Source organism: Pseudophryne corroboree, chromosome 10 (genome assembly GCF_028390025.1).
Source record: "Pseudophryne corroboree isolate aPseCor3 chromosome 10, aPseCor3.hap2, whole genome shotgun sequence".
Lineage (NCBI taxonomy): Eukaryota > Metazoa > Chordata > Amphibia > Anura > Myobatrachidae > Pseudophryne > Pseudophryne corroboree.
The window spans coordinates 157,668,557-157,681,151 of record NC_086453.1 but is presented as its reverse complement, the minus strand read 5'-3'; the positions used below and the strand labels follow the sequence as shown (position 1 = coordinate 157,681,151).

At 41.3% G+C, this 12,595-nt stretch overlaps 1 protein-coding gene across 1 annotated transcript; it reads left to right on the top strand.

The window, feature by feature from the left end:
* The first annotated feature begins 293 nt into the window (after window positions 1-293).
* PTH2 (parathyroid hormone 2) lies at window positions 294-10,962 on the top strand. Its single transcript, XM_063941655.1, has 3 exons — window positions 294-362; window positions 3,597-3,709; window positions 9,471-10,962. The coding sequence occupies exons 2-3, from the start codon at window positions 3,600-3,602 to the stop codon at window positions 9,913-9,915; spliced, it is 555 nt and encodes a 184-aa protein (XP_063797725.1). The 5' UTR covers window positions 294-362; window positions 3,597-3,599; the 3' UTR covers window positions 9,916-10,962.
* Window positions 10,963-12,595: the final 1,633 nt, after the last annotated feature.

Here is a 12,595-nt window from a genome sequence, read left to right as displayed (position 1 = left end):
ATTATTCAATTCATTAGAGTAGCCTATATACCCCTTCCTAGAGTATGTGCAATCTCTGGAGAAATAGATTCTAATAATAAAGTAAAGACTTCTTCTTTCCTCCCCCATGTCTTGACACCAGAACACATCTTGATAGATGTTAAAGAGATATCTAGGAGACCCATGGATCTTATGAGCAGAGGTGACATAGTCAGTTTTGTACACACGAAAATTAGAAAACATCACATTACGTCATGTCACAAGCATATTTATGTGTTTATAAAAGGATACAGGAGCTAGGGCATTGTGTAAAAAAATCAGTGCACTTCTGTGCGGCACCTCAACACAACTGATTAAGAAGATAAGAAGCAAGAGACATTCAGGTAATTGTCATTTCTATTTCTACATAACGTTTTACCAGTAATTCTGCTAACACACTGTTATTGTATAAGCAACATAAAAAAGTTCTACTGTTATTTGCTTTCCGATGATGTTGCTGGGAATGATGTTGCAAGGGATATTGTTGCTAGGAAATTGGGGATGATGTTGCATGGAATGATGCTCAGGATGATGTTGCTGTTGAATAAGGGATGATGTTGCATGGGACAATGTCGCTAGGGATGATGTTGCTCAGGATGATATTTCTGGGGAATTGGGAATTATGTTGCTGGGGATGATGCTGGAGGTGATGTTGCATGGTACAATGTTGCAGGGGATGAGGTTTCTGGGGATGATGATGTTACTGGGGATGATGTTGCTTGGCATGATGTTGCTGGGGTGATGTTGCATGGTACGATGTTGCTCGGGATGATGTTGCATGGTATAACCGAGACTTTTTAAAAACCGAAAACTTTAGCTGCATGTGGAAGTCACAGATTCGGTAACTTCCACATGCAGCTAAATTTTTTCCAAGATCTACTCTGTGAGACCTATTGAGGAAGCCACATCATTTATACTTTTGAGATTGTCAAACCTGCCATTTAACTCTGGAGTTTTTATTGTATGAGGGTCAATACTTGAATCAGAAATAGTCTCGGTTTTTAAAAAGTGGACATCATTTTTTAGGTAGTTTACAAAAATGCTGATATTCGGTTGTCAGCACTCCTAAGAGACTAAAATCAATAATTCCTCTAGGCGGTCCGATAAGGATTTACGCCTAAATTAGCTTTAAGGTAGTCCATATAAACATCACCACCTAATTGATTATACTTCTTAGAAGGAACATCTTTTAGGAGCCCGGATATAAGAGCTCCACTTATTAAGTCCCGACATAGAAAAACTTTGAATAACCTTTGAGGCTATGATCATTTACACAAATCCATCGAGAGCAAATTAGCCCTTTTCCTATACTCGTTACCCCTGATGAAGTCGATAAGACGAAACGCGTTGGGTTTGTCAGTCAAAGGATCACAACCTAGTTTGTGAAGATACTCCTTGTCGAGCTCGCACCTTGCAAAAGGTGAGGGAGTATCTAGGATCCATCTTACAAACATATTGGCTGTGTATTCTTTTGGTTGTATTTTATTCATATAATTTTATATTGTGAACTGTGTAAAAATTCATATGTTCAATTATACGTTATTAAAATAACTTTTTATTAATTGGCCTGTTGGCCTCTTGTTTGGGTGACTATTCTGGGGAGGGGTGTCTGTTACAAGTCCCCAGATTTAAATATCCTCCAGTCTACGTTCCGACGAAACTAACGCTGGCAGAAGTGTGTAAATACATTCCACCTTAGCGCACTTGGGAATTTGTGTTTATTTCTGTATGCTTTGAGGTCTCCCAACAAAGATCTCTCCCGGAGTGCCGCTCCCAGGTTGGCGCGAGATAAAGATACTATTGTGTTTATATATATATATATTTATATATATATATATAATATAAATATATATATATATATATATATATATATATATATATAAAACCAGAAATCTTGCTCCGGCACTCGGCTCCACCCCTGCTATGGGGCTGGCTTGCTCAGGTGCCCTCCGCCAGGGTTGATGCCCTTAGTACTATACCAATTGAAAATGAAGAGGCGGCACTCAGAGTCTTGTGAAATAGCAACACGCTATATTGGTGCAGTGATCTACGTTTCGGGGTTTCCCCCTTCGTCAGGATAAGTGCAAAACAAATAACAGTGACTTTAAATACCACTTACCCCCTCCTCCAGTGCATACCCCTCTGACGGCGCGGCCAGCGACACCGGACAGAGGGGTATGCACTGGAGGAGGGGGTAAGTGGTATTTAAAGTCACTGTTATTTGTTTTGCACTTATCCTGACGAAGGGGGAAACCCCGAAACGTAGATCACTGCACCAATATAGCGTGTTGCTATTTCACAAGACTCTGAGTGCCGCCTCTTCATTTTCAATTGGTATATATATATATATATATATATAAATTTAGTGCAAATCTATATTAAATTATTTTAAATTGCAAAAGAGTTAAAAATATTACTAATAATAATGGTCATCATAATAAGATTAATTAACACAACAGTGCCATTTATATGCAGAAAATAAGACAAAGAGGTGGGGGGAGCTATCAGTGGCAGCTTTGATCTTCTGCTCAGCATGTAGGACCTGGAGCAGTAATTTCTGCTAATTACTCCTTTACTGCACAAATGGGGCTTGACACAGATATCTCAAGCTTCTAGATATAGATTTCTTAGCTTTGAATTGGATAAAAAAACTAGAGAGTCCCACCTTTCGAAAGGTACTGGGAACTTGGGGATCAGAGTTCAGGAGCCAAAGCAATCCACTGACGAAAATATAAAACTGCATATTAGGCGTGTGGAGCTGGAGCAAGGATCAGCTGCTTGAAGACTGATATCTCTGGTTCTGGCAATAGTAGAGACAAGCTGCCAGTGTCTACCAAAAGGGGAGACTCACAGCTTTTGGAGTATACTCTCATAAAAACTCTATGTCATACAGAACCTGAGATATCTGGCTGGGAAGAGCAATTAACAGGCTTGGATGGGGTCCACTGCTTTGAAGTCCGGTATCTCTGGTTCCCGAAGGCCGATTTTCAAAATGCTGATACCCCTGGAAAGAGGGGACCCTTAGCTATCATTATAGTGCCCTTATACTCCTGGGGCCCTTGGGCAAGTGCCCATTCAGCCCATACTAAAAGACGGCAGTGTGTGTGTGTGTGTGTGTGTGTGTGTGTGTGTGTGTGTGTGTGTGTGTGTGTGTGTGTGTACAGCATTAATTTATAAAATACTACTTATTTTATTATTTTTGCTTCAGAAGTCTGAATCAGTGTTTCTACCTAGGAGGTAGTAGATAGCATAATTAATAAAGTTACAATGTCTGTGTCTTATACTATTAATAGCGTTACAATGTCTGTGTTTTATACGGCTAATAAAGTTACAATGTGTATCTTTTATACAGTACTATTATTAAAGTTAGAATATCAGTATAGGAGTATACCGTTAATGTCCAGTAGGTTTTGTGTATACAGAATATACTATATAGTGAAGTCTACATGGTCAAAACAATGAGGACATGCTTGAGTAAAGACTGTAAAACATAAAAACATAAATGAAAACATAAACACCATATTAGTTAAACAGTCAAATCTCAAATGGATATAAAATCTGTTTCTTTGTACATACAGGGCATGGAAAGAAGAGCTGCTGAGCGAAGCTTCCTTCTGATCACAGTGCTTCTAGGGTACAGCATTGTGTTTTCATCCCCTGCCATCATTCCCACCATACGGAACCCAAGCAGGCAAGTACTCTGTCTGCTGCCCTGCATTAATCTAAACTTTTCACCTGTCCACCAATGCTAGTGAACTTTTAATTGCAATGAATCATGATCCTGCAATTTTATAATTATAATTTGTATATCACTAGTTGTAGGTTCATTTCATATTAGTATGTATAGCAATATGTGAACTTCCCTGGTATATATGCTGGACTATAAGGAAATCCCACCCTAATAAATAGTGTAATAAATGGTTTGGGGAGAAAACATTATCCCCAAATATTTCCTAATGGTCCATCCAGAGAGTAAAGTATGTGAGATGTTTGGTAATGCCATAGGACCTAGTGTGTCAAAGTCTACTTTAAATTCCTGTGTCTTAGCTGGATAGCAAAACTGCCTACAAATTTCCCATAACATAGTTTTATTCATCTCCCAATGACTCACTGTCCGATATATAATTTATATATCACGCCCGATCTCCCATCTACAGTGATCACGGGGCGATATTCAATTGTCTCTCATTATCACCCCTACTGCGCCCATAGCAGTGAGGTTTAGCCATATAAAGCGGATAAATCTGACTAAAGTCATGGATATGATCCCAAAAAGTCCCATTCTGGTAACCAAATGGGTCACTTTTCATGCATTTCAGCTCAACACCCCCGGAGATAGCGAGTTGAAATGCTAATAACGCACACGTAGGCAGAAACAATTGAAAAGCAGCCGATAGGGGTCAGGAGGGGGTGGAAACAATTGAATTCTGTCCTCTGAATTTTTAGCTACAAAGGTACAGAAGATGAGATCATAGTTCTATTTGATACAAGGGCTACATTGGTTTCATAATTTAACAATATTACTGTTTATACATTCAATCACAAAAACATAAGTTGCCATTTGAAATGGTGGTCATTATTCATATCTATGCAGATCTTTTGCTCTAACAATACCCAAGTTGGTGGTGCAAATTGTAATCCACCAAAATTAATAGCCAATGACTGATCACTGCCACTTCAGGGAATATTAAAAACTGGTACATCAGGGGTGGCCAGAGTTTTCGAGTCGGTAATCTACTCTGAAAGCTAATAAGCTTTTGTGATCTACCAGGGTGGTATGTTTGAAAGATGGAGAGTGGCATAATAAAAAGTGGGTGTGGCATTACTGCAAGGGTGTAGGCACCGTCTCACTCAAAGTCACACATTGGGCACCACAGTAATAAACACATTGCCCGACAGGACAGAAATTCTAATACATTGCCCCTTACCGTCGGTTACATGACCCTGCCTCCATGCACCCTCATCCCTGCTCTCTGGCTGCCATATCCTCTGCACAGAAGCTGTCACATTTGCCAGCCTCAGCCAAGATCAGCCTGATTCCTATTGGCTATTGTTGTCACAGCCACCCTAGCCACTGCTGCTTCAGTTTGGCACAGCTAGATAAAAAGAATCAGCCTGATTCTTATTGGCTACTTTTGGCTGCTGCAGATTGCATCCACCACTATTGACTTGCTAACGGTTGACCAGCCAATCTAATCTGGGCAGTATGGATAATTTTATTTATTTATTATTTATTAACAGTTTCTTATATAGCGCAGCATATTCCGTTGCGCTTTACAATTAGAACAACAGTAATAGAACAAAACTGGGTAAAAACAGACAGACATAGAGGTAGGAAGGCCCTGCTCGCAAGCTTACAATCTATAGGGAAATAGGCATAGATACACAAGGATAGATGCTACCTATTGCATAATGGTCCACCAGATTGCTAGGTTCTTAATGGGTTGTATGATGATACCCCACAAAGTTATCCAAGTGTCAGGAGGGTGTGAGACTAAAGAAAGACAAGATATGTGATGTTATGAATACTCTACAGAGGATGTAATTAGATAGGGAAGCACTGAAGGTTATGTGGGTGGGTCTGGAATTTGATAGGCTTGTCTGAAGAGGTGAGTTTTCAGGGAACATTTAAAGGTTTGGAGACTAGAGGCGAGTCTTACTGTGCGTGGGAGGGCATTCCACAGAGTGGGTGAAGCCTGGATAAAGTCCTGTAATTTTGAGTGTGAACAAGTAATGCGTGTGGATGAGAGACGTAGATCTTGTGCAGAGCGGAGAGGTCGGGTAGGGAGATATTTTGAGATGAGTGAAGAGATGTATGTTGGTGCAGTTTGGTTAATAGCCTTGTATGTGAGTAAAAGTATTTTATATTTAATACGGTAGAATACCAGTAACCAATGGAGGGACTGACAGAGCGGATCTGCAGATGATGAACGTCTGGCAAGGAAGATTAGCCTCGCAGCTGCATTCAAAATGGATTGTAGTGGTGAGAGCCTATGTTTGGGAAGACCGGTCAGGAGACTATTACAGTAATCAATGCTGGAGATAATGAGAGCATGGATTAGAGTTTTTGCTGTGTCTTGTGTAAGATAAGGGCGTATTTTGGATATGTTTCTCAGATGTATGTAACATGATCTTGAGACAGATTGAATGTGGGTAACAAAGGACAGTTCAGAGTCAAGAATGACACCTGAATGTAAGGGTTAGCATTATTGCTGAGGTCATGGGTTTGATTCTCACCATGGCCCTCACTTGTGAAGTTTGTATATTATTCCCCTGCTTGCGTGGGTTTCCTGTGTGTACTCTGGTTTCCTCCCACAATCCAAAAATATACTGGTAGGTTAAATAGCTCCAAAAAAAATTAATCTTAGCGTGAATGTGCGTCTGTTCATGTGGTAAGAAATATAGATTGTAAGCTTCACTGGGGCAGGGACTGATGTGAATGGACAAATATTCTCTGTTGAGTACTGCGGAAAATGTGTTATAAAAATAACTGGTAATAATAAATGAATAATCTGTATCTGGTGAGGAAGTCGTGGCCCTCATCCGTTCCTCCCCCCACTTGACCCTATCCCCCCCCCCACCTCCTCTGCTACCTTTCTCCTTCTGCCTGTTCCTATCTTGCCCACCTTGTCAATCTCTCTCATCAAGCATTGACCCCTCTGCCTTCAAGCATGCACTCGCCTCCCCTATTCTTAAATAGCCTACCTTTGATCCAGACACCCTCTCCAACTGTCAACCCATCTCTCTCCTCCCTTTTGCCTCCAAACTCCTTGAGCGTAGTATTGTCTATAACCGCCTCACTGCCGTTCTTTCCTCCCACTCGTTGCTTGACCCATTCCAGTCTGGTTTCCGTTCTCTCCACTCCACTGAAACTTCCCTCACAATAGTGTACAATGACCTCCATGCAGCCAAATCTAAGGGCCAGTACTCTCTGCTTATTCTTCTTGACCGCTATGCTTTTGACACTGTGGACCACCCTCTCCTTCTGCAAATCCTTCACTCTCTTGGTCTGGGTGATACTGCCCTCTCTTGGCTTTCCTCCTACCTCTCTGATCGTTCCTCCTCTGTCTCCTCTCATGACACTACCTCCCCCCACTTCCACTAACTGTTGGTGTCCCCCAAGGGTCTGTTCTTGGTCCTCTCCTTTTCTCTCTCTATACGTCCTCTTTAGGTAAACTCATTAGTTCTTTTAACTTCCAATATCACCTATATGTTGATGACACTCAAATCTACCTTTCCTCCCCTTATCTCTCCCCGGCTCTCCTCACTCATAACACCAACTGCTATCTCTTCCTGGATGTCCCAGCACTTTCTTAAACTCAACATGTCCAAGACTGAGCTGATCATCTTCCCACCTTCCCCCACAACCTCACCTCCCACAATCTCATTATCCATTGTTGGCATGACTATCTCCTCTAGTCCCCAAGTACGCTGTCTTGGCATAATCCTTGACTCCTCCCTCTCCTTCAAACCACACATTAAGCACAAACTTGTCATTTTCATCTCAAAAAACATTTCCAGGATCAGACACTTTCTCACCCAGGATGCCACCAAAACCATTATCCACTCACTGATTATTTCCAGACTGGTTTACTATAATCTCCAACTAACTGGCCTCCCTGACAATTACCTCTCTCCACTCCAATCTATCAATGCTGCAGCCCGCCTCCCCCTTCCCTCTTCCTCACCAAATGCACTACGTCCACCTCCCGTCTCCTATAAACCCTTCACTGGCTTCCCTTCCCTTTCAGAGTCCAATTCAAGCTTCTCACACTCACAAAGCACTCACTCACTCCTCTCCCATTTACATCTCTGACCTTATCTCCCTTTACTCTCCCACCCACCCTCTTCGCTCTGCTAATGCACGCCGACTCTCCTGTCTTCTGATTACTTCCTCCCACTCCTACCTCCAAGATTTTTCACGTGCTGCTCCCTTACTCTGGAATTCTCTACCTCTCCCCCTCAGACTTTACACCTCTCTACAGAACTTCAAACGGGCTCTCAAGACCCACTTCTTTACCAAACCCAGCCAAATCTCAACCTAACCTTCTGTCCCACGCTTGGTATACCCAATCTGTGTCACCCCTGTCTGTCTGCCCCTCCCTTTAGAATGTAAGCTCTCACGAGTAGGGCCCTCATGCGATTATCCTTTTCTTACTTTAATAATCCTCAACTGCCTAAATCTTACAGTTCTCAGCCACCTTGATACTTATCTCAGTGTCGTCTGCTGATGTAATTATGCTTAGTTACCCTGTACTTATCCGATATTGTCTTCAACTGTGAGTCACTGTTTTCCTGTTTTGATTATGTGCATATGTACTCTGTATTTGGGCACTGCGGAACCCTTGTGGTGCCATCTAAATACAGGATAATAATAATAATCTACAAATTAGCCATGCCTTGTGATTTTTCTTAAAATATGCTACTTAAATCTGCTACGTTTTATGAATTCTTATGCATGAAAAAAAATTGTGAATCCATCCAATTGCTACTTGAGGTATAGCGTCTTGCAATACTAAGCATTTCTTGCCAAATGAAGCAAAAAGGAAAGGTGTATGAGGACACATTTGTACATCACTGACAACAGCACGCTGTGTTTTTAAACAAAGTATATATTCTTCTATTGTCTCTTAGAATAAAATAAATACCATTTTATTCTTACCACTTTATGTATAGTGGATCATTATTTTATTTTACCTTTACTATAACTATCCCTCTACCCTCTCTAGTCCCCCCTCCTTTAAGGGAGATCTGCACTGACAACCATAGTTGTGATTTATTGTATATGTGGTTTAACTAGTTGAGAAATCTAGTTTAGGTTTTGTGGCTGATAAACAATCCTTTCACCTTGACACTCATACAGTTAGTTGCACAGATAGTTCACTATATCTGTTTATGGGATGCAGTTAAAATGCTGGCTGTCGGGATCCCAGCATTCAGCATACTGACGCCAGAATCCTGACATCCAACATTATACCAGTGCACCGAATCCCAACACCTACCCGGATTTTCCACTCGGTTGGTAGGTCCAAGTCACCGATCGAGTGGGAATAGAACCTGTAGCGAGCTAAGCTCGCCACTGAGCCCAAAGCATGGCGAGCACAGCAAGCCCGCATGGAGACTCGCAGCCGGGATTACGGCAGACAGGATGCCGCTGTCACTATACTGACAGCCGGCATCCTGTCTGCCGGTATTTCATACCGGTTCCGTGCCTATTATTTCTCGTACTTTCATGAGAGCACTTAGATGTGTGTCATTCTGACGTACTGGTTTTCCTATTTTCTAGAACTGTTTTTGCTACCTCTAATATACTGGATAAAAGCACATGCAATTTTAAGGTTGTTGCTCATGTAAGAGATGGTATTTAATAATGCTGCAGTATCCATACTAAACACTCTATAAAAAAATAATCACGTGTTCACTGACTACATTTTACTCTTTTGTTGTTCTAGAATCTGGAAAAGAGACCTCTCTGAACAATCTATTAGTAATAAAGAATTAAACTCCTTTCTATCCAGACCAGACTCATGGAGCCATCAGATTCCCTCTATAACGTTACATGACTGGGGTATTAAAATGTTATCATCAGATGTTCTCTCCAATGACCCTTCAGAGGAAGCAACAAGAAAATTAATTATGCAGCCCATTGCCAGGCAGATGTTGTTTAGTTCTAATGATGTGCCAAAGAAGATGTTACCGGAGGATGCTGAGCTTAACAGAGTACTAACTGAGCAAAGATGGCTGCCAGTGTGGCCAACTAATGAGATGGAGAAAAGAAGTATTGTGGTGGCAGATGATGCAGCTTTCCGGGAGAGGAGCAAGATGCTCACGGCAATGGAAAGACAGAAATGGCTCAATTCTTACATGCAAAAACTTCTAGTTGTAAATTCTACCTAACTCTTATCCTCTGGTCAGCTGTGCATTCAGAGCTGTCAGCATGTATTCACTGTTAATAAAAATTATATCAAGTTGCTGCATTTGTTCAAAGTCCAAATGCGCATACCCTCCGTCTCCCTCATGTCAGTCTGTATGCCTGTTTTTATATCTACCGGTAAGGGTCATTTACCAACATCGGAAGAAAAGTGAAAATGTGCAGTAACCCATAGTAACCAGACTTGCCTTCATTGTCTGTTTAGCATGATGAGCCACTGTCTAATTGATTTCGCTATACTCGTACATATGCCCTTTTTGTGGAAATCTCACAGGACAATATTCTTAAAAGTGTAATAAAAGAAATATCTTTAACAAATTATAAAAATGGCTATTTTTTCAGGATCATAAGGAGTGCAGAGTGGCTGGTGCCATCACCCAGGGTGCAGGTTTACATTATTGCTATTTCAATAATTCACATGCACAGTAGAAATATACATTAGGTCCGAAGTCACCGAGAAGTTCTTGGGATAGGCTCTCTGAGCATGTCAGAGAATCTCAGGATAGTCCCAAACAGATGCAAGAAAAAGGATGGTGAGGAAAAAGAAGCCAAGCAGTTAAAATATATCTCAGATGCCCAGTACATATCAGGAGGACCAACGCATAGTATCAGAACAAATTATTGATCATTACAGAAGAATGAGAATTGATGCACATCCCTAGCCCCAGGCCATAATGGTGCCCAACTGACCATGTAAAATTGAAGGGTTGTGCACAGCCAAGCACAATGACACCTTGCACAATGTAAGACTTGCACACCTATTTGTCAGTCCGGCTCCCTTGCTCCTACTCCTCCGGCTATTTACATTGTGGGTGGTGCATGTGACATCATGATGTCAAAATATTTCATCCCAGAGAGTAGAGGAGTTCCTGAGGAAAACCACAAAGAGGTAGTTGAAAAAATTTTGGGCACAGTCTGTGAACTGTATTTCACTATGTATTTCACTATGACGTTTCTTCAACAAATATTCTTCATTCTACTTTAGGGAGTCCTTTCAGAGTCTGGATGAATTCAGTGTTTCTGTGTTATGTTCTGTGAACCTTTCACCACTGAAATATTTTTCTATGGAATTAAATGTCTGCTGCGAAACTTCGTATACTCAATTATTGCATGTTTTTTTTTTTTTACACCAGACATGTACAACTCAGCAATGGTGGGACACATGGCTGTAGATAACCCCTATCCAGAATTCCTCTGGTCAGGTGTCTGGAGGTTGCCTTATCCATGACAGATGGAGTCATTCATACCACATTAGGGTGGGCCACAGTGTTGGTGATGCACTGACAGTGACATGACCGGCTCTGCCACCTGGCCCTCTCTCCTGACCCAAACCACCAGAATCAGTTTCCTTTCGGCTAAGGATCACGTGTGATTGAGGTGTCAATCATGCGGACGGCGCCTACTGAAGACTGGTGAAGGTGATTAAGACTTGAAGGGGCATATCAAGAGGGCTTCGAGGCTGACATATCAAGGGAGTTTCTGAGGTTTTCATATCAAGGGGTCTCTGACACTGGCATATAAAGATGAGCACTGAGGTTAGCATATCAATGAGGGCTCTGAGGCTGGCATCTCAAAGGGTGTTCTCAGGCTGGCATATTAAGTGGGGCTCTGAGGTTGCATGTTAAGAAAGCATGACGGGGATCTAAGGCTGGCACATGAATGGTTAAGGACCGGTAGCTCTGATGCTGGTATATTAAGGAAGCTCACAGGCTGGCATTTTAAGCATATCTTCCAACTTCTGCAATGAGACAGATTTGAAAAGGATGCGCATGACCTCTAGGCGATGCTAGGTGACATTTTGGGGTCATGACTGCACTTTACTCCCCCGTACCTCATGAAGCTTGGGACAAGCATACATTAAATGCTGCAACTGCAGATTGGCTGTGACAGAGTGCTACCTCAAATGTGCCCACGGGTGTGTTGATAGAACATTGTCCAAAACACAGGTCTATAAAGCCAAAATTAGTACAGCAAGGAGGCATTTGAAGCAGTCATGATGTGTCTCTGAGGCTTGCATATAAAAGGGAAGGGACATGGGGCTCTGATGTTGGCATATTAAGGGGGCATGACAGGTGTTTCTGAGGCTGGCATATTAAGGTAATATAACAGGGGACTCTGATGCTGGCATTAGTAGCTCTGAGATTGGCATAAGGGAATAAAATGGGGTTTTGACTGGCATATATATATATATAATATATGGGGCATTATGCAGCATTCTCTGTGACATATGGGGCACTAAATCATTGTCTATATAATAACTAAACATTTGTAATATTTTAACAAATGCTGAGCTGAACACATTTTTGTTTCAAAGTATGACTGGTATTGGGAAGGTGTTGTAGTTCACAGTTATTTTTGACATGTGAAAGTCAATGACAACATATTGGAAGTTGGACGTGTCTGCTGTTTTATACAATGCTTGCCATAATTTCTAAAGCGCAATACTCAACATAGCCAACAAGAATCATAATTTAACCAAAGATTGAGTACATACCAAACAAACTGATTTGTTCAGCCATTCATTTTACTTGGGCTACAAGACTATAATTTGTACATATGTATAAACATCATAAAATACAGGTACATTTTTAAAAACGTAATAGGTTACTGAAAAAAATGGCCTTGGTCTCATAGACTAGTTAACAA

Bases quoted from the DNA above. Each gene is read 5' to 3' on its own strand.
- PTH2 (XM_063941655.1), top strand. From the start codon at position 3,600: ATGGAAAGAAGAGCTGCTGAGCGAAGCTTCCTTCTGATCACAGTGCTT. The intron at 3,710-9,470 runs GCAAGTACTCTG...TTGTTGTTCTAG, and splicing joins ACCATACGGAACCCAAGCAG to AATCTGGAAAAGAGACCTCT.